General features: G+C 34.0%; 1 protein-coding gene across 2 annotated transcripts in view; it reads right to left on the bottom strand.

The window, feature by feature from the left end:
• LOC111060559 (diacylglycerol kinase theta) overlaps window positions 1-23,647 on the bottom strand; it is a 64,909-nt gene that overhangs the window by 18,868 nt on the left and 22,394 nt on the right. For both annotated transcript variants that reach the window (XM_039419539.1, XM_039419540.1), the window contains exons 3-9: window positions 13,963-14,065; window positions 12,063-12,286; window positions 9,193-9,349; window positions 4,055-4,159; window positions 2,680-2,814; window positions 1,547-1,664; window positions 433-626 (exon numbers count right to left, since the gene is read on the bottom strand). In XM_039419539.1, coding sequence (XP_039275473.1) covers window positions 433-626; window positions 1,547-1,664; window positions 2,680-2,814; window positions 4,055-4,159; window positions 9,193-9,349; window positions 12,063-12,286; window positions 13,963-14,065 — 1,036 coding nt within the window. The remainder of the gene's footprint in view (window positions 1-432; window positions 627-1,546; window positions 1,665-2,679; window positions 2,815-4,054; window positions 4,160-9,192; window positions 9,350-12,062; window positions 12,287-13,962; window positions 14,066-23,647) is intronic.

Below are 23,647 nucleotides of genomic sequence, written 5' to 3'. Positions count from 1 at the left end.
TAATTGGGATTTTCGTTCAATAATAATTATTCATTAACAATAATTGTAAACAGAGAAAATATACGATTGCACATATATCATTTACTTATAAATAATGCTGCTACTGATGAAAACCTGATCCATCAATCAAATAATAGTTTCATATTTTAGTTCTTCGCTACATAAAATAACTGATGTTACAGTATAATATTTTCGAATACCGATCAATGTAAGGATGCATGTTACAATTTTTGGTGATTAATCTTGGTTTGTTTATAGTATCTAGACCCTCGCTAGACCTTGGTTCTTCATTAGACGTTGATGAAACCCTCACTAGACCTTGTTTGGATGCTAACTAGACCTTGACCGTTTAGACCCTCGCTAGAACATGATTAGTCACTCACTAGATCTTGTGTAGACCCTAATCACTAGACCTTGTTCACATCAACTCACCACCTCTGTCCAACAGAATTTCACTCAATCTCAAGTCTTCGCTCTTCAGGTTCTCGAGTCCGAACGTGTTGAGCGCTTCGCGAATGAGATCGTCGATTGTGGTCTGCGCGTTCACTTGCACCGTGCAGAACGGAACCGGAACTTGCAGCTTTCCCGGGTAGACGCGCACCTCTCCGCTATCATTATCCCTATCCCTGCAACAAACAATAATTATCATCAAATATAATTCACTAGAAAGACGCTAAACATACAAATTCATCCAAAAATAAGGCATCAAAAAAGTACTCAACTTATAGTGTTTATTGTAATGCTGTCAATTACTCTATGTTAACGTCGTCAATTACTCTAAGTTAAGATTGTCAATTAATCTATGTTAACGTTGTCAATCACCCATGTTAGCGTTGTTCCTCTAGATGTACTGGTTTTTTAAAATTTCTAGCTAGTTTTTTTAATTATAGTCTCATAATCCGTCCAGGTTGCTCTAGTGGTCTGGGACGTTAGAACCTTCAAATCTTTGATTTTTTCAGATTCTGCTAGAGGCCGCAGAATATAACATGAACACTTTGGCTCCCACCATATGAGACTAGACTCTGAATTTTCAAGGATTAGGGTGAAAGTTTGGTCAGTTCGTTCTAGGCAACCGTACTCTCAATTCGAAAAATTTATACAATGGCCGTATGCATACAGAGTGAGAGCAGAAGATGTGTGAGAGAGACATTCCCACCCCTAAATCCCTACTACTCCGTCACTCATTCACCATTTGAGGGGTTGAGTGTTATGTTATATCTCGCGGCGTATCCATATGATAATGATATGGAAAAAACATAAGAAACTTATATAACTTGAATTGACTTTTGCATGAGAGCATTAAAATGAGAATCATCCTTGAATTAAGTTTAAGAATCATCCGAAGTAAAACTAGCATATTGAAATCGAACTCATATGCAACAATAATAAATGAACATTATTGATATGATTTTTTCCAAATTCTATACACCAAAGTATTCAATCAAAATTAATAAACAGACAGAATAAAGTAGACACGTATATGAAAGAATAGAATGGAATGGAATAATGAAGCCAAATTGAATAAAATTTGAAATGAAATACATACTTGAACCGGAGGAAGACAGCTGGACGCTTGCCTTCTTTCCTGTGTAAGTTCATGACAGGACATGGATCACTGAGTGGCGTTTCTTCTGACGCGTAAAGATCGGTTAAATAAAAATTACCTGCAAAAAACACAAACAAAATTAGTATTGAATTCAATATTCTTGAATATTAAATTTGATACTGAACAGGAATAAAACAAACTATGTAATTATTGATGAAAATAAATGAATAAAATCCAGTAACATTACTATGATCAAATTTGAGAAAGTCGGGGACCAGGTTTATGCTGCTAAAAAAATGAAAATTTATAAAATTGTGAATGACGGCTATTAAAAAAATCCATACACTCTAGTCCGACCGCTGTAAGAAGCGACATGGGAATGAACTCAATTCATTTTTCACATTTTTGAAAAGATTCTCAAGTTTCTCAATTTTTGCATCTTGACGTTTCTGAAATAGTTACCAAAGTCAAATAAGGAGGAATTTTTGAAAAGATTCTCAAGTTTCTCAATTTTTGCATCTTGACGTTTCAAGTTAACAAAGTCAAATAAGGAGGAAATGCTGTTATCTATATTATAATACAGACTTAGGGTCGGTTTCCGAGCTCGAGATTTAGCTAAGTTCTTGACTTTAAAAAGCTGAAGTCAGAAAATTAGCTTTCCAAAACGGGGCGTAGTCGCAGTTTTTATAACAGTAGTCGCAGTTTTTATTTTCTCATTTATGTAATTGGAAACGTTTTTCCTTGACGAAATTAAACATTTCTAAATAATTCAAAATAGCTGAAACTTTACACTATTTTCTCTTTATTTTATTTTGTTTTCAATTGTCTAGTTTTTTTAAAATTTAATTCAAACGTGACTTTGACAATGACTAAGACTACACCCAGTTTCGGAAAGTCAATTTTCTTACTCCAGCTGTTCAAAGTCTAGAACTTAGCCAAATCCCGAGCTCGGAAACTGGCCCTAAATGGTCTAGACTTATAAATTCCATGATACCGTACTGGAAAACATATGTATAATAGATTATTACTGTGAATAGTTGAAAGAATCAAAATGTTGAAACAGGAAAATAGAATCAGTCATGTAGGTAATTGAGTAAAAAATGACTAGATTCGAAGAAAATAAGATAGCTTACCCAAATCTTTAGTAATATGAAAGGCGCGGAGAGCTGTATTCAATATGTGTTCTGTGCTTGCTAACCGGGAGACAGTGATAACTCTGAATATCCTTCTTCGCAACGAATTATTGCCATCATAGACCTTTATCATCTCTGAAAACAAAATTCGAAGGGTTCACAATAAAGTTCATACTAACTAGTAGAAAAGTCCTCACTTACCAACAACACTCATCTCAAAAGAAACTTCAAACTTCTTTGAAATTTCCCATTACAGTTCATGTTTCTAGAAATTTTACTGAAATATTGAAGAAAAAAATAAACAGTTAATAGCTGGACTATATTATGATATTGACGTTTTCAGCTCAATAGACGATAAATTTGAACAGCTTTTGTCATCAACAACTGCCCATACCACTCTCAGATTTCCATCAGAATTATTCACCCTACGACATAATGAAAATTATTATATTATCGAAACATAATAATAAATATCAGGAAACTCAATAAAATCCAGTAACATTACTATGATCAAAAAATTGAAAATTTATCAAATTGTGAATGACGGCTATTAAAAAAATTGGGCTCGGTTAACGTAGTGTTTTGTTGATGATCGTAATTTTATTTCATGTAGTACTTTGACTATAATTGAAAAATAGTTTTGAGAATGAAAAAATCAATATTCAATTGGTGTTACATAGAGTCCTGTTCACTGAATATTTATAATTGTCCTAAATAATTAAATACTAATTTCCTATTTTGATTACAGCCCAAAAATGTTTTAATTTTTTATCTCTCCTTTTTCAGTCCATTCTATTGCTTTAGTAAATTAGTGTGTTAGACTCCCTCCAACGGTCCGTAAGTTGCATCTTCTCAATAGGTAATATTAAATTTGGTTTGTGATTCGTTAGGCCTACTATGCAGTTCTGTATATGATAAATTTGTTTATTTGTTTTGATATGCATGTATTTTACATTTTCTTGTATTAAGCTTATTGAGAATAAAACTTCATTCATTCAAATTTATTGATAAAAAATGTATTTTCAGAATGATGCTGTTTCTAATAATTTGCAAAACATTCTATTGGTAGCTTTGATAAAAGAATAACAAGTTCTAGTTCAAGTGATTATTAAAAAAATATTGACATACAACACTAGCTATTATGATATGATGAAGATGATGATAATGTTATTTATATGAAAAATGAATCTTCTCATTATAAATTTTGGTTTAAGTTATTATTTAACATATCCATATATTCAAACATATCCATATATTCATAGTTGAATTAAAGATGATGCAATTTATCTGACACTTGGATGACTGATTGATAAGAATTGAATGAGGATTATGACAAATAGATAGGATAGTTAAATCAGGATAGAATTCAACTTACCTTCATCCTTGTCTTCCTTATCTTTCTTTTCTTTGCCAGTTGGCATATCGTCCTTTTCTTTGTGACTCTTGTCCGTGCTGCTGAACTCTTCCGAAATGCTGCGAGCTGAAACCACACAGAAAACTTATCAAAACTTACAAAATATAACAAAATTCAGCTGAACTAATATGAATCAATTAAAAAGAATCACTAGTACCTCCTTTTTTATTTTATTTAAAACACTAATACTTTCACATTGCGATTTAGAATAGACTAATACAACTTTTGTGACCTATTATTAGAATAGAATAGAATGACTTCTTTATTTATGTTGAGGTGGCGAAGTTTGGACAATAATGTCCACTCTACCACTTAACCACGTCGTTAGCAAACAATACAATGCAAAATATGCGGAGATAACAAAAAAATTGAAGCAAGAAATGACAATAAAATGTTATAAATATGAGAGATTAATATTGAATAATAAAAGTATTTTAAAAAATAAGTGTTTTTCAATAAAAAATGTAAAAAATAGTAAAAAAGGAAACAAGTAAAATTGTTAGCCTAATTCTGTGAGCATTATCTGTTCACTTCTGTAAGAGACAAGCGTTTGGTAGTACAGCTGGAAGGGTGACCACTAGCTTGCTTGCCCCAATTATTCGAAGATCATCTCCCGGTAATTTCCCCCACTCACTAAAGATTGCAAATTTAATCACCAACATGTGTGGATATGTGTTGTAGTCAGCTATTTACAAGACATGCTTCAATCATAAAGGGCCTTGCAGCTGTTTTTAAAGGATAGCGTGGACAAATCCTGTCTAAGATGTGCCGAGCTAGAATAGTTTCATTCAAAGAAAATAGGCTTTTGCCCATTATTTGATTCAAATTTGAGACAATACACCTTCAAATCATTCTATTATATTATTATACATCATATTCATTTATATATAACTAAGAAGATAGTGCGATTCATAATATACTAGTAGTTCTGTGAACAGTAGACCTCACGCAGTATTCTCATCCACAAGTACCTGATTGAAACTATAGACCTTATGGAAATACAGCAATAGACTGGCTTCTCCACACATCTGTGTAATCACTTGTCAGCTGATTTATGATGAATGATTCTATAGTCTGATTTTTACTCTAATATTGGCGTATGAAGGAGGCTCCTTTTTCCTTTTATATTATCCTTGAAATGCAAAATTTCAAAAAATCTTGTATATACGTCGACGCGCAATTAAAAAAGGAGCATACCTGTCAAATTTCATGAAAATCTATTACCGAGTTTCGCCGTAAATGCGCAACATATAAACATTTAAACATTCAAACTTCAAGAGAAATGCCAAACCGTCGACTTGAATCTTAGACCTCACTTCGCTCGGTCAACAAATAAATATATTGAGTGTATATTCATCAAGTGTACACATTGATTATTATATTCAAGAAATCTTTATTTACTTGTAAAAATAATGACACTCACTAAATGGGAATAGCATCGGAAGATAAATAATAAGTCAAACCTTGTGATATTTTTCTTAAATCTATTGCAAAATATTTTATAAGCATCAAGAATTATTTTAATAAAGGTACTCCCAAGATAATTGAAAGATAAATGAATGGACAAGATACATTTTCAAGGAAATTAAAATAAATCTTACCTGTTTTTCTTGATGGTGATGATTGACGTGAGAAAGGTAAGTGATCCGGTGAGCCGTTGTTGAAGTCAAAGCAAGACAAGACACATCTACACACAGTACAAGTAGGACAGTTTATTCATGCAGCATGCATAAAATGACATAACAAATAAAATTTGAAAACAATATGAATAACACAATAAAATAAATTAGTGCTCCTTGAAAGTAAATGATAATAAAATAATTTTCTAGCTGCCATAAACAACATAACAAAATAAGAAGTCTATTCAACTAAATTCGAAATCTAATCAATTCTAGGAATTGAAACGATAATTTGGGAGCCCCGTTGATCGATAGGTGTTTTTAAAGTAAGCGGGTAAAAGAAAGGAGACGGGGCCGCGCTACCTGTGTACTGGGCTATTGTTCCAAGAAGGTGCATCCTCTAACTCTCGACTAGCATACTTCATTGTCCTCTGATTCCGCTTCATTACTCTCATTAGTGGCTCCGTGTGCTTTCTAGGAGGCAATTCTAGCTGGTAGCACCAACTTATCTATTACTTTGCACCTTACATCTGTTACTTATATTTTCTGCAATTATTGAATATAAATCAGTGATCAAGAACTTGTAATTATTATATTATTCCCAATGGTTCGTTATTGATGAAACTCAACTTGCTCACAAGCTGTATACAGACTAACTTGAGTTACATACAATTCCATACTTACTGAACGTACGATTTTCTGGCGTCCTTTCAAATTCTATAAGATTGAATACAACTTGGCAAACATATGATGTGTATCATGTGTTTGTCAAGTCCCATTCAATCTCGTAGAATTTATAAGGACGGCTCTCAAATATACGTCCAAAATTCGATGTGGGCTTAACACACCACGTACGTTTGACTAAATTTGTACTTGTCATCGATAGTAATGTGTGTGTTTATCCATACACTGTATGCTACCAATGGTTTACAGCTGAAAGTGCCTTCAAGTAACCACACTGGTCCACCAATATATTGCTCGGAGTGGAAACCTTAACAATTTACCACGAAAATGTCGAAATTCAATAACAATAGGCGACCACTGAAGGGTCACTAGAACTTCTACATGTCCATCCATTGTTTTCGGCGCCCCCGTCTCATTTCTTTAACCCAAGTAAAATATACAAGAAAGTTATTATTATCATTTTATTCTTTTATTGAATCAATGATACAAAATTATTATGAAAAATAATTTGGGGTAGGATCAACAGGCACAGCCCAAAACTGTTCCTCCCCCGAATTTTTATTCATTAAAATTAAGTTGTCGACAAAAAAGTAATTCAAAAATAATATTTTTTCTATGGAAATTCAGGAAGAATAATAGAAAACTCAAAACAGCAATATCAAAATACAAGATAAACTATTTCAGGCATTATTGATTCAACGTTATGCATAAGTTATGAAACTAGTTGCCGGATTCATTAATTGTAGGATACGACTTTGATCCAAAATAATCAAGCATTCCAATACAGTGAGAAACTAATACAGAAATCTGGTGTGGAATAGAGACAACTGATACAAGTAAACAGTATCTTTACTCTATGATGCAATATACTGTACATTATAAAGACTTTCATTACTGATTGAAAAATATGTTGTGAAAATATAATTGATAAGTTTTAACTTCCTGAATATTCAAGTCAAAAACCAAGAGGTATCTTTTTAATGCCAGGTTTTCTAAATAATTATACTAAAATTAGTGAACGAGACACAATCGAAGCGAATTAATAGGAATTATTCCACTTTGGCGGTACGTGCAATTCAATGAATAGAATTTTCATTGAGTAGCTCACAAAGCAAAAAATCGCATTTTACATTATTGCGAAAAGCAAATGAACGTTACTAAATTCTACAATGATGAATAAACATATCTAAGCATTATATCTGAAATGGTACACTCAGTATACTAAAAGAAATTCATCTATTTTCGATGATTTAGTCCAATCAAGTAAATCATTCAATCTGTATTATATATAAAAAAAGAATAACATGAATTTGAGAAAGATATAACCATCAATCCAATCAGCGTTTAAGTTGCATCAAATCTACATAATAGGATGATTTTATTTGGTGTGATAAACAAATTAATATGAACTTGAGTTATTATTAATACATATTATGATGTATATTATTTTTACATTCTTCAACTACTCTTCTCAAACCAATATTTCCAAGAATTTTATGTTCTAAAGAGAAAAAATACATATCAAATTCAATACAGTACAACATTTATGGAATATGAGAAAAATTCTATAAAAGATTGAGTGCAGAATTTATGTTCATAGCGTCCCAATTACAAGAACAAAATACTGTACAACAAAAATATTCACGTAAATCATAAGCAATCAAGACAAAACCATATAAATCATAATGATTGAAAAGAAACTGAAATGACTTCAATCATTTTTTCACATTGAAAAACTGGAAAGATGAATGGCTAGGCTACTTACCTAATTATTGTAATTTCTTCAATATAACTTGATCAAATTAATCTACATTGGGATTCAATTCTACTTCTATTGATTATGATGTTTCTGACCCAGAGCCACTGACATTCAAACATCTATTCATTAAAAACACTTCACTCACTTCAATCACAAGATTTCAACTTGAAAATGACCTAAGTTAGGGTCGAAACTAGTTGTTGAACTATATTAAAGTTTTTAAAAAATAAAGGGTACTTTTATAATGTTTTATTAATCTATTCATTATTATGTTGAGCTGTCCTTACACCACTAACAAAAATATGTTGTTGAGGATTCAACGTTATCCTGTTGAGGATTAGATGATGATCCTTCTTCATCGATAATAATACACTCACACAATATGGCTTAAGGCATTATTAAATGCAACTGCATACCAATTTATTGTAGGAATAAACTAGTGAGCAACATCAAGTGTAATATTAAATGGAATTGGAATGTTAATTTCTTGATAAAATTTGTTGAATAAGAATAGATGTTGTGGAATTTTTCCATACTTGGAAAAACACAGTTTTCAAAACAAAAATAGAACTATGGTTTTCCAATTATGGAAAATTTCTACATTCTCCACATTTTGTCACATGAATGGATCAGTGGATGTGACAAAAATAAAACTGTGTTCTTTCAATTAATTTCTTGAATTCAAGTTGTTCAATACCTCAGAATCATTAGACATAAAAATTACTTGAATCAGTATCGATTCTCAAGAATGCAATTTATCGAGTAGTATAAACACGGCTTTCATTATGTCCAAGATTTGGACATTATTGAAAAGATTTTCAATTATAAGACAAATCGCTTCAAGACACTTGATACCAGTTATGAAGGTGACGACAGTAGACCAGTACAAGCTCAAGCATTGAAAACATTTATAATAGTTTATCATAATTGTGGAAATTATTCAGAAACATCAAAATCACTAAAAGTTTCCATAAAGTCGTTCGGAATGTCTAGTTGAGATTGACATTGAATAGCTAGCAAGGATAATTGATACTTACGTGACATGGTTTCCTTTCGCCTGACCTGCACACCAATAATGGCCTCCATGGGTACTTCTGTTCTTGGAATGCTGACGGCATGCGGTGGCAGATAGATCGGCTCCAAATTGCCAAAGTTGCACTCGTTTGGAATATGTTTGCGACAACCAGCATGCGACTATAAAACATAAAATAGTAAAATTTAAATTCTTTATTCTCGAAAAAAGATTAATAAAACAATTATATTTTCATGTAAAAAATTAAAATAAATTTCATTGAAGGCTCCTCTTATGGGCACATGCCTGTGAGAGAGGAGCGAGTTGTCTAGTGGCATCAATATAAAGTATCTTAAATTAAACCAATTTATAGCTATGGAACATATAGATAATTACAATAAAAGAATTTTTGTTCAAGAGAGAATAGACTAGAGTAACAAATAAAACAAAACTTGATCTAAATAAATATAACTAAATACAATAAAAGAATTTTTGTTTAAGAGAGAATAGACTAGAGTAACAAATAAAACAAAACTTGATCTGGAGAGAGGTATTATTATTAAGCAAATAAAATGAATCAAATCAGCGAAGAAGTGGGAAGCACAGTGAGAACGTCGAAACAAAATACAATCGTTAAAAAATATACAATAATTGTTAAGACTTGCATTTTTGACTAAGGAGCGAGAACACTCATATCCAACAAGCGCACTCATTCACACATCCGTTACTCAACGCAGCTTGTTGAGTTGTATACTCGTATATTCAATTCAAATGAAATTCATTACTTAATAGCTTAAAAACCATACATTTTGATTGGAATTGAATTTCCGTTTCATGAAAATTCACCCTGTATTATCAAGTTGTAAAAAGGCAATATGAAGCTACTCACAGTAATCCCAACTCGTGCTTTGAAGAGTCTCATTATAAAACAGTTGCATGAACTACTTCTTTGAACTAAGTCTTTGTGGAGAGTATTCACTGTTAAATGTTCAAATGAATTTTATAAATTTGTATTATGTTTTTGTGAATAAAAAGCTATTTGATCTACTACTATTACGTTGACTTCAAGAACAGCAATGGGCGTCATATTATTATTATTATCATCATTATTAGTATCATTATTATTCACGCTTTTGCGGATTATACAAATAAGAGGGCCATTCACATGCAACCTCCAATTTTTCTCTATCATTCAGATTGTTCTCATCAGCCTACATTTTAACTGCCAGGTACATTGCAGTGTTTGACGTACTATACGTGCCGTATCTAGAAGAACTGATTTTTGCATTTTTTCTACTAGATTGCCTGAAACGTCAATCATTTTGCAGCATTCCACTTATTGTTTTTGGTATCAGCCCACCCACAGTTATAATAATTATTGGCAATATTTTCACCTTGTGCAAGCCATACATATCTTTGAGTTCGAATGCGAGTTCCTGATATTTCCTGAGTTTCTCTCCACGGGTTTTTTGAGTATTCTCATCAGCTGGCACCGCAACATCAATAATTATGATAGCCTCCTTCCTCAACATGTCCATCAAGAGGATATCAGGCTTGTTATGTAGGACCTGCCTATCAGTGATCATCTGAGCATCCCAATAGATCTTGACATTGTTTTTCTCAGCAAATGCAGGTGGTGTATATGAATAGTATGGTGGAGTTTCATTCATCATACCATTCTTCAGTTGCAATTCTAAATATACTATTCTTGCGCGGCCTTAAGAACTCTCTGGGGGCCAATATTGAGCACCCTGAGGTGATATGCTGAATGATTTCCACTACTTTTATCATACTCATTTTTAAAATACTTTTAATATTATTATTATTATTGTAACATGTAGCAAATATATGAAACTAATTTCAATTTTTTGTTTTATACTAGCAGGAAACCCGTGCTTTTCACCGGGGTAATTTTTGTGTTGCAAAATGCAATCTCCTCAAGTCCAGGAAACAAAACAATATAATAATTATTTTGTCAAAATTACGTGGATAATCTTCATCAGAGTTAAAATTCTCAGCAGGAGAAATAAATTAGTTTGATTGGTATAGACCTTTCATTCATGAGGAACGCGTGCTATCAATTACGCTATAGAGTAATTTCGAGAAATCTCTGTTTTGTTGGGCTTTTATTGTTGCGTAAACTTTGAAACACAAATTGAATAATATTAGTTTAAATTAATGAAATCAATTGATTAATAGCAATGAAAATATTTATAATTGTATTGATAAATGAGTAAAATAAGCCTATAACCATCCTCGGTAATTCCAGAATCTTCATGTAAAATTGCAAAAGTTAATTAGTTTAGTATTTCAGACGTGCTGAGGTGTCAAACACGTATTCCATATCCCCTTGATGTACAAGCCAAATCTTTTCGTTATAATAATATGCCTGAACCATACGTTGGCCCAGCCTGCAATGTGACTATACTCCGTACAAAATTACTTCAGACTTGGAGGAATTTGCGGCGCAGAGAAATGGAGGGAGATCAGCCAATTACAGTGATGGATAGAGTCATAGGTGGAAGCGCAGTTGTCGATGAGAGTCAGTCGAGTCAGTGCTTGCAGAGAGGAAACTTCCTAAGTTTAACATGAGCGCTTGAATACTCACTGGAAATTATTAGAGAACGCTGGCCGGTTCACAACGGCAACATAGCCGCCGTTGTATCCCTGCCGCTGTATGCTTTCTCTGCTGCGCATGTCCATCCCAAGTGAGAAGTAATTTTGTACAGAGTTTAGTGCCCAATGAAGGCCAGCGGTAGCCAGAGCGTTGGCATATCACCAATCAACACACTGACCTTCATTGGGCCAACATGTGGATGTGGCATTTTAGATTTGACTACTTTGGCTTGTATTTCGACATTGTTAGATGTTTTCAGCTTTTGTGAGGCTACTCACAGTAATGCCGCACCACTCGCAGCGATAACCGGCGAGGCACTCGGCCGACCAGCAGGTCTTCTTGCAAACGGCGCACTTGGAGTTGTTGGGCGGCAGATTGCCCTCGCGCCAGTGGTGCTCGTGGTGCACTCGTGCCAGGCTCTTGCCCGGAATGTACGTTGCATTCTCCTTGCAGTCGGCCACCGCAAAGTCCTGGCAGTCGCAGTGTACAAAGTACTCACAGACTGCAGACAAAGCGAACAAACCACTATCAAAAACACATATTTTGTGCACATCGCATAATCCAGATCCAGAGTTAATTGGAATCTGAATTATTCAAACAGAATTAGTTTACAAATTAGCTCAATTGATTGAAACTAATCTCGATTGGTTCAGACTAAACTGAATAGACACCATTGAATTATAAAAAATGTAACTTTTAAATCACTTTTTGCTTTTAGAAAAAACGACTAGCAGTCAGATACAATAAATGAATTAATCACTCACTGTGACAACGAGATCTTTTGGCAGTTCCGCCATCTTCTTGGTTGTACTCATAGACAAGTAGAAGGATAGGATGGCAATTTTTAGTGTGCTGTTGGTGTCTATTGGATTAGTGTCTGTTGGTGCTGTTGGTGTCTATTGGATTAGTGTCTGTTGGTGCTGTTGGTGTCTATTGGATTAGTGTCTGTTGGTGCTGTTGGTGTCTATAGGATTAGTGTCTGTTGGTGCTGTTGGTGCCTATTGGATTAGTGTCTGTTGTTGCTGTTGGTGTCTATTGGGTTTGTTGTGGCTGAGAAGGTAATCAAAGAGGATGTGGGAGTCGAAGTTGGTTTGTTCGTTTAATATACATTGTCTATTGCTTTTAAATTGGGTGCATATTTCAAATTGTTCTATTGTGTCTAATTCTGGTCCTTTGTTTTTTATGTGTATGATTTGTAGATCAGTATTTATGTTTGTGTGTTTGTGATAAGCAGTTCGTGATGGAAAAAAACATTGAAGAATGTAACTTTTATTCAATTAATATTACTTTAAAAATATTTAATTGATTGGAACTAGACTCAAGTTGCCCTTATCTTAGTAGGAAACTGTATATTGAATGTGAACATAATCTAGTTGAATCTATTCGCATGTTTGAAATTATCGCAATTTAATGGAACAGGACTCTGATGCTCAATAATTTGACTGTTTTTGACTCAATTGTGTGTCCCAACTTCATTGATGACAAGGTTTATTATTTATTGTATAGATTTCAATTTCAATTTTATTGATGCCATGCATTGTACTATAATACAATATTGACACAAATCAAATACATAGTCACATTGGTAAATTACATTGTAAAAAATATTAAGATATTTAAATGACAAAAAATAATTCAATTCAATGACAAGATTCACAGCATGATTAGGACTAGATGATTACGTTGAGGAATATGTTTTGTTTGTTTTTAGGTTTCACTACTAGTGCTCCATCTATTTGAGTGAAATTGACAAAGACTTATTTTCTAGTTATTAAAATTGAGTGACTGCCTCTAGCAAATGTTCATATGATTATGTACAATAGTGTAGAACTTCAACAACAGCTTTCAAGCTAATGAAGTTTTTTCCGTCATGATACTGTTTTATATAATTGTATTATATATTTTTTCTTGTAATTTGACTGCAATCTAAACACTTTGGTTGATGAAAAGTTCAATTCTAGCTTAAATTAATAGGTTAAAGTTTGACACTAAAGGGGTATATCACTCCTTCACAGTCTAACTGAGCAATGCCCATGCACTGTTACGTTTAGTATCACTCACTAACACTATGCTACATTTACACGAGATCTGTAGGCTGCTTCCTTTTCAGTCTCCTCACTATAATAATGTTGTAAATCAGTGTTGTGAATAAATTTCAATTTCAATTTCGATACTCACTTTCACAATGTATGGCTAGGCTATCTTCAAGTCTTTTGCGGCAGACGTTACAAAACTTTCTTTTATGGTGGACTTGTTCAGACCAGCAATGGGCTACTGGGTTCTGAAACACAAAACATTCAAAATTGGTATTATTTGAAACTTCATTGATCCTCCTTACAATGACAATGATATACAAAAGCAGCTTGAAGGAGCATAAGGTGCATTTTTATTTCATCTAATAAAGTCATTCAACAATTGATCAGGTACACAGGATTGTAAATATGATAGAAAGGTCGTTGGAAGAGAAAAAAGTTTGTTCTGCAGCATTTCTGGATGTGAGTCAAGCTTTTGATAGAGTCTGGCATGAAGGACTAATCAGTAAGTTGAAAAAGTTACTTCCAAAGCAATTTACAGACATCTTACATTCATATTTAACTGGACGATACTTCAGAGTGAACCATGAAGAACTTATTCTGGACTAGGAGAAATAAAAGCAGGAGTACCACAAGGGAGTGTTTTGGGGCCGATTCTCTATCTTCTGTTTACAAGTGATCTACCATGACTCGATAATAATACAATAGCAACATTTGCCGACGACACACCAATATTAGCTATAGATGACAAGATTGAAAGTGCCACAGCAAAACTTCAAAGATCTCTCAGAAAAATTGAAGACTGGACAACAAAATGGAAGATTAAACTCAATGAAGCAAAATCAGTTCATATCAATTTCACCAACAAGAGGGCTCAACCCATACCAATAACCATTAACAATCAAATAGTACCATTTTCCAATGATGCCAGGTACCTAGGTATGACTTTAGATGCAAAGCTTCGCTGGAAGGTCCATGTTAAGAAGAAGAGAGAAAAGCTGGGAATAAAATACAAGAGACTCTGGTGGCTGATTGGGAGGAACTCCATCCTGTCAATTCCAAACAAAGTACTCCTGTATAAGCAGATTCTAAATCCAGTATGGACGTATGGTATACAACTTTGGGGGTGTACCAAAGACAGTAACATCAAAGTCATACAACGCTTCCAAAACAAGGTGCTGAGAAACATTGCTGATGCTCCTTGGTACGTCAGAAACAGCGACCTTCACAGAGACCTGCAAGTCGACCTGGTATGCAGCGAAATCCAGAGGCTATAAAGTACATTCTAATACAACTCAAATCAAAATTGATCAAGGTCTATATATTTCAATAGTATCTTTGATGAAAACGTTTTTGAAATTAGTTGATTTGGATTGAATATATTTTTCTGTATTCTTCTAATTGAATTACTGAATTAGTTTCTCTCAGACATTATTTCATTGAAAACATTTTATTGGAAGTGGGTTGAACTGAATGTGATTCTTCGTTCCACCCTTGAACTCTTCTCAATTTTCCCTTCATTTTATAAACAATTTCTCTCAGTATCGTCCTTCATCTTCATATTTTAGAAAATCTTGTTATTATTCCAATCATTATTCTACAATGCTTCTCTATACACACTGGCAGAAGTAAAGACGTTCCGTTCTACATAACATATTTTTCAGCTGGATTGATATAATTTCTAATTCTATTATGTTCAAAAGTTGACGTTCAATCCTCGAGAATTGTCAAAGTGAACAGAGGGTTTCAACAGCTTGATGCTCTACTAAAGAAAGAGGATAGGTCCAACAGTCATTTCACAGTTGGGGAATTTTGAAATCTCCTAATTAAGATCCTAATATTTTTATTCCTGATTATGCCTACGTGAGCTCATTGCCTGTGCATTGGTAATAGAATGAATCATTGATGAGATGATCAAACGTCCACCACTACTGAAGGAATTCGAACACACGACCAGGCAGTGCCAGCAGAATGTGAAGATTTTAAGGATGGAGGATGAATGATGTAACGCCCCCGACCATGAGTAACCTGACCAGCAAAGTAGCCTATTGATTCGCCTATCTCTTTATAGATTTCTTGGGTAACTTCAAACTAATATTGGCATTCTAAGTAAATTATGGCATACAATCTGAGAAACTCTCGATGGTAATTGAGATGAGGCGAACAACCACACGCTTGGCAGGAGTCGAACCCACGACTGTTCCATCAGGGATTTCAATCAAAGTTTGATACTGCCGAATCCAACTGGACTACCAGATTCCTCCAATTTTGCATTCCAGCAGCATGTGAAGATGTGGAACATGATTTATACGCATTTATTGAATCACCCGAAACATCTATTTCTGAATTTTGTCTCATATTTTGTTCAAAAATTTCTGTTATGTAAGCTTTATTCCTGAAGGGAAACCTACTTTTTGCATGAAAATCTCAACATACTACATATCAATCCCTGAGTTGGTATACGGGCGTGAAACTTGCTCCCACCAACCTAGGCCAAAAACTGCCTAGTTCCTTCTACTAGATTAACACCATCTGCGAAAAAATTGCACAGAGTCTACATATTTGTGTGCATTTGTCGAATAGCACAGCACAATAATATCATCTAAGCGCAAATGTATTTTTTATCGTCTAGTGTGAAAGCAGCATCAGCATCATCAGCAAAGGGTTCGGTTCTGTGGGGTGGCGGGATGCCCAGAGGGGTGGGGGTGGTTGCCATGGTTACCAGCAAGCGGAGAAGCGCGCACACTAGATCGATGTGGCAGAGGAAGCGTGGTGGGGGAAGCAAAGTGTCTGCTCTGCTCTGCTCGGAGAGTGACGTGAGAGTGAGAGTGAGAATGACAGAGAAACAGGGAGGGAGTGAGTGAGAGTGACGACGACACAGCCGAATTCCAGCTATTAATACCTGCCCTGCTCCTTTGCTTGCTAGTTGCTACTCACTTGCCTCTCGTCACCACAGCGTCTATTTTCCAGCTCGTCCCTTACATCTTCACCTATAGCCACCACACCACCCCACCATGTACACCCGATAATTATATGACACAATTTTTCAAAGCATCATCATTACTTGCAATGCGCTCTCTCTCATAAAACCCATTATTATCATCATATTAATTTGTTGACTTGAACTGCTTACGGATATGAGACTGAATATGTCAAGTCTAATATAGGGTATGATCACATTAGATGCGTAAATGTGCAAGTGCACGCGAGGTCATGCATGACCAGATGAGAAGCGAAATCTGGAAAGAGCAATAATAAGAGCACTCACTCTTAACGCGTGCACTTGCTGGTTGCGTTCAGTGTGAGCAGCTACAGACTATAATTCACAACGTGTTAATCAATCAATCTCTTTATTCAAGACATACAATGTATATTGTACATGAATGCGTCATCTCATTAAAAAATACTTCTAATTCTTAAACATAAAACTAGAAAGATAGAAAGAAACACAACAAAAAAGAGACAATACAATAACAAACAAGGTAGGTAATGTGTCCCTAATTGCCCCGGTAAAATTCTTCAAAACTATACATTTCTAACTCTATTAGGTACTTTTTCAACTCGATTTTAAATCTTACCCTATCCGTTTTGCTTCTGATGCTACTCGGGAGGTACCTCATGAATTTCATTCCCATAATATGGGAATGAAATATCAGAATATATATAAGTCAGATATATTATATATCTGACTTTGTTCAAATTTTTTTCTCCTATGTTCCATTATAATGAAATCGTTTCTATATCTTGTTTGGTAATTGTGAACATTTGATTGCCTATTGAATGAGTGCTCGTTATTTTTTACATGTAAAATGGTTTTGTTTTTTGGCCATACACTCAAATGTGTATTGGTGCTTCTCGGCACGTGCATGATCTAACATGCACTTGCACATACACGCATCCAATATGATCATACTGATTGAAGGATGATGACCTACACAATATTGATGATTGCTGCAATATTACAATACAATAGAAAGATAGGAGAAATAGGATATTATAAATGACGAGTTACATGAGATCTGCTCACTGAATGCCGCATCTACACTCTCGCCAAGTGCGTACAAATGACGACGTGCGCGAAAGTGTGGACGGCTACTTTGCCAGCGCTCGCCTTCACTGGCCTTCGCTCGCCATCGCTTCGATTCTTGTCAAGCGTAGGCGAGTGGCCAGCCGAGCATCTACAAATGGTCACTTTGCAATGTGGATGGCAAGACCAACGTGAAGACCATCGCGACTTGGCGAGAATGTAGACTAGGCGTAAGGTGCGAACAGAGCTGTCAGGTTGATATGTAGCTTTCAGTTTAGGTCGCACTCGTGATCGACCTCCATGTTACACAAACACCTTATAAAGCATGGGAGTGAAAAGAAACCTTTATCGCCCTTTAGAACGATGACATCCAAATGTTTTTCATCATTGGTTGCCAGCTGATTAGCTGAAACTGGGAAGCTAGTTTCTGTAAGCTAAACCACGAACCACTCGTTCTGTTCGAAGAAGGATAGGTAAGCAGATCTCTTGCAGCATGCAACACGTCATTCTCATATCCAATACTATTTTTCTTGTCTTCGATCCCTACTATTGTACTGAATTATTAGAATAGAATATCTTCATTAACCTCAATAAAATATCACAACTTGACATATAGGCCAGTCAACACAATAAAAACAGGGTTTATACAACACAACAATAAACAGCCACAGTAGGTACATTGGACTCAAATTTACCTTATTCATAATATGCTATAATACCTTATTATCTATTTATTTCAAAATCCCTTGAATAAAACTTGTTTTCCATAAATTCTTTAACAGAGAAGAAGGGATTATTTACTAGGAATATTTCTAATACATTTCTAAACTTTCTGTAATTAAGCTTATTTCAATGGGAAGCATATCATCCATATTGCAGCAATCATCAATTATTGTGTAGGAACATCTTTCAATCAGTCTTAATAAGATTGATACTTATTCAGTCTTCAATTATCCTTGATCAATTGGAATCATAATATGCTGAAGGTGACACATTAAAAAAAGTATAGTAATAGCTTCTTTTACACTACATACACAATACAATAATAATCAAAAAGGTCAACTTGACACAATTTCCTTTTATATTTTCATTATTCTAGTGGCTTTTATTGTCAGAGAGATCCTTTTTTATGATCTGCCTCGCCGTATAACCCTTTCCAAAAGTGAACTTAACACTTATGTAGATTAGGCATAACTTTTATATTGATAGTGAATTCATATTGTCACTTGAAATTGTGGTGCATCCCTCTTAACTCTAATATTATGACAGGTCAAGTTCAACATTTTTTTCAGATTTTTTTGTGAATCTTATTTTCAACTGCAATTATTGAAATGAACATCCTATAAAATACACAATTAATTTGAGTAAAATGTACAGAATTGAACTACAGTAGGTCGAGCTTAACAAAGTTTTTCTATCTAGGTCATAGAAATTAAGATTTGATTTATATTTTTGTACTTTCTCTGTAAGCTGACATCAAACGGAATTAAGTTATTTCTATGCTGTCTGAACATGCGAATCAGAGTTGTTCACTTATAAAATAATATGTTAACATTTCACCATATAATAAATTAATATACAAATGGACTTGAGAATAATATATTATAAATTATTCCAAATTGGAGTCTCACACCATATAAAAATGTGACGGAATCCACAAATCTACAATATAAGTCGTTCTAATTTTCTTGATTTGTAATCTTCTTAAACAAATTGACAACTTACACAATTTATCATTTGGTTATTTTGATTACTTTTCAGATGATGTGAGCCAATATTAACAGAGTAACGGGTGAGGTGGGACTTTAAGCACTAGACAAGCCATACAAGCATTTTTTCAACAGTTTCCTAAAAAGATCTTGATATTGAATGGGATTTCAATCATATATTTTGTAATTATGTTCAAATTTGAGAAATTGTTCAATGCCACTGGTACATTTATTCAATTCTGCTACAGCTTTGTTTTGTTTGCTTCGTTACAGGTGTGGTGAATCGATAAAGTGAAAAGATTTCAATCAACTTCTAAACCAATAGCTAGTGAGCGCTGAATAGTATACAGTTCAAGAAGTACATTTATTTCTGTATCGGAGATGAAAAGTATACTATATTGATTCAAGCAATTTCTGCTGAAGAGGCATATTTTTATCACTATACTGGAGAACTGTATGTTATATTGAATCAAGCTATTCAATCAACTCATAGCGAATAGCTGGTAAGTATTGAATAGAAGCAGGGCACTGAAGATGAAATATTATATTTTAGGTCTGCTGAAGTTTATTGAAGAGTACAGCGGCAACTCAGGAAACTGTCGTATCCTTTCAAGAGTTGTGTAACGTTGACAACAGGAAATGAGTATGAGTCTCATGTCAATGCCTGCCTGCCTGGCTGGCTGGCGGTCGCCTAAAATAGCATGCGAGGCAGCGGGAGACATTCATTTCTCCACTCGTTTGCCATCGAATCAGCACTCATTCAAAAGGTGTCACAAATTCACTACAGTATGTACTTCTCCTCTACATCGTCGAGTTTCTCTAGTTTTGCTCAAGAAGTGAGGCAATGTTTCCGAACCCGGAAAGTATCTCCCAATAACAAAGATAACCAAAATTGATTTGTTTCATGACATTCGAAGAATTGGAACCACCAACCCAAAACAATTCCAGAACTATTTGAGGTAGATAATATAAATTCATCCTTTGCTGATAAAAAACCGTTATTGATTTCCAAAAAATATTATAATTATATGAGATAGATAATAAAAATGTATCATCCGTTGCTAACGAAAAACTTTAATATTTTCCTCACTATCCCCCCAAAAATACCAGAATTATGAGGTAGATAATGGAAATTCAACCATTGCTGACTAAAAACGTTTTTTTTCAGCACTACAGCCCAATATTAGCTTTGGCCGCCTCCACTACAGCTCTCCACGCTTCTCGGTCCTCTGTTGATTGTCTCCATCCTCTATATCCCATTTTTTGGAGATCGTCTCTCACTTCATCTTCCCATCTTATTCTCGGCCTTCCTATCTTTCTTCTTGAATGTAGCCTCTCCTTGAATATTATTTTAGGCATTCTGTTTTCGTTCATTCTACAGATATGTCCAAACCATCTAAGCCGTTGTGCCTTTATAAATTTTACAATATTTCGGCCTTTTATCAATTCCTCGAGCTCTGAATTAGTTCTTCTCCTCCACTCCTCTCCTTCTTTAACTGGACCATAAAAACGTTTAGTTGTGGCAATTAAGATACATTTTAGAGAATTCTTACGAGGAGTTTTGGAAAGACAGAAATGAGAAAGTATGAAGTGAAAAGTAAACTTGTATGGCTCTTTGTTGGAGGGGAGTCCCTAACGGGGTTGTATCGGGGTATCAAGTAATTATTGGATATCTATCTAAAAAGGAGAATCGAAATCTAGGTAAGTTTTAAGCTGTTAACCTTAGAGATGTGTTGTGAGTGATGTTGTGGTACTTTTCCATAATGAAAACACAAATTTAAATTGTCAACCATTTCTTATTATTATAAAGTATTATAATATACACAAAACCTGGTTTCGTGTAACCAGGCTGACTTTACCAGCCACATCTTCATTTTCTCTGGGGAAGACAGTAGTTGTAAACAAACAGCTGAAGATGTGGCTGGTAAAGCCACGAAACCAGGTTCTGTGTATATTATAATATTTTATAATAATAAAAAGTAGTTGACAATTTAAATTTGTGTTTTCATTTTAAGCTGTTATAAATCAGACAGTGAATCCAATTGAAAAAAAAAACATAATTACATAATTGTTACAATAAGAATAACCATTAATCTACCAGTTTATTTAGAGAAGTAACGCTAATAAAAAACAGACTCCATTCGCTTGCTTCATTTGTGTGTTCAGTAAATTATGAGATCAAATCTCATCAGCACAAACTATTTGAAATCATTATTTCAATTACAATACTTGAGATATTTGAGAGAAGAGCCCACTCGGAAAACGTCGTAATTCGTGAAAAATAGATTGAACTTTGACTACCAACATATAATGACTTTTCATTGAATATCGTTCTTATTTAAGATGAAGACAAACAAATAATGCTATTTTCATCGAGTATCATTTCGTCAATAAAAGGTAATAGAATAGAAGAGCCAGAGGAAGCTTTCTGTCACAAATCAAGTCTCAATGTTGATAGAATGATTTTTGATTATAGTTTCAATGCCTATAATTTTTTTTTAAATTATCAAATGATTCACTCATAGTTATATGATAAGGAACTTCTTATCAAGATCTTATATTTTAAGCATTGGTTTTGTTTTTGAAGTCTTTCACACGGTCCACAAACAATTCCAACTTATAAGAAAAAAGTAGGTATATTTTTTGTGATTGTGGAAAAAGATTTTTGTTTGGATTTGTATTTTGAAATTAATTAATCTGATAAAATCAAAATTATTGTAGTATATACATTTTTGGGACTCAAAATATTGTGTGAATTAAGTTATCATTTTTACATAAACTCAAGACTGTGTATTCCAAATTAAGGTTTAAAGCAGTTTTAAGCGAATGCCTGTTGTTTTTACCTGCATTATATCTATTGTCTATGAATAAATTTATAAAAAATCCGACATATTTATCAAGTAACGAGGGCAAAAATCTGACTAAATAAGATATTTTTCAAGTTATCGATCTACTCATTGCATTCCCGGAATGCTTCAACGATTCTGTCACCAACGTAAAATAATGAAAAGGTAAGTTACGCATTCCTATGCAACTATTTATTACTTAGAAACGGAATGAATAAATTCTCTGTTCCCCATATTGACTGCGGGCTGCGTGAATTTCTTGGTCTGAAATTTATTTCATGCTGATGTGAATCGAGCTGAGGATTGAACAGTTGGGTCGATGATAGCGTGACACTGAGCAGTGATCGGCATTTTTGTGCGAAATAGTCAGATATTTGGTGGTTTGCTTTAATCTGGATTCAAACTGGAATGTGTTCGGCAAAACTAACATAAAATAGAAATCATGTTTCAGAATATTGCTCTATTATAGCTTCCAAGTCAGCACCTTTCAGTATCTGGTTGGCGCAGACTATTATCAGATACAACAAAGTCTGCAAATTCAATTCAAGTTTTATTTTTATTTTATTTTTATACATCAATTATTGGAGAATCAGTTACAAAATTTGGGGAAAAGTTGAAAATATTCGAATGGGATTCGAATGTATTTTCATTGTCTTATTTGCTTATAAATTACACAAATAATCCGTTACAAAAATTTATAAAATATATCATTAACGTATTTCATTGGAAAATAAGATGCAGTATAAATGTTAGGCCTACCTATTTGAATAAACATTTTGCGATAATAATGTTTGTGAGATGAAAATTTAAAAGTTTGCATATAGCCTACCCTGATAGGTGTTCTTGATGTTGCGTTGTGCTCTACCATTAATTGTGTTTCAGAGATCGAAAATACAGAGAAAAGTTTGAGAGAAAAACTAACTGTTTAGGAAAAACATATTCACAGATTAAACTTGATCCATAAGTATCATAAATTGAAACAATTATTGATTTTTTCTATAAGATTTGAACCTGAACCTGGGTCCCACAGTGTGAGAAGCCACGATCTAACCAACTTGGTCACCATGTGCTGGTCACCACAAACCCATTGTTGTCTTTGGCCTCCTCCACAACATTCCTCCAAACGTTTCTATCCATTATAAATCCTCTCCATCTTCTATAACCCATCCTTATAAAATCATCCCTTATCTCATCTTCCCATCGTATTCTTGGTCTGCCTTGTTTTCTTCTCTTTAAGCACTTTATAAA

The sequence above is a fragment of the Nilaparvata lugens genome, chromosome 1 (assembly GCF_014356525.2).
Source record: "Nilaparvata lugens isolate BPH chromosome 1, ASM1435652v1, whole genome shotgun sequence".
Taxonomy (NCBI): Eukaryota; Metazoa; Arthropoda; class Insecta; order Hemiptera; family Delphacidae; genus Nilaparvata; species Nilaparvata lugens.
This window is presented reverse-complemented; position numbering and strand designations above follow the sequence as displayed.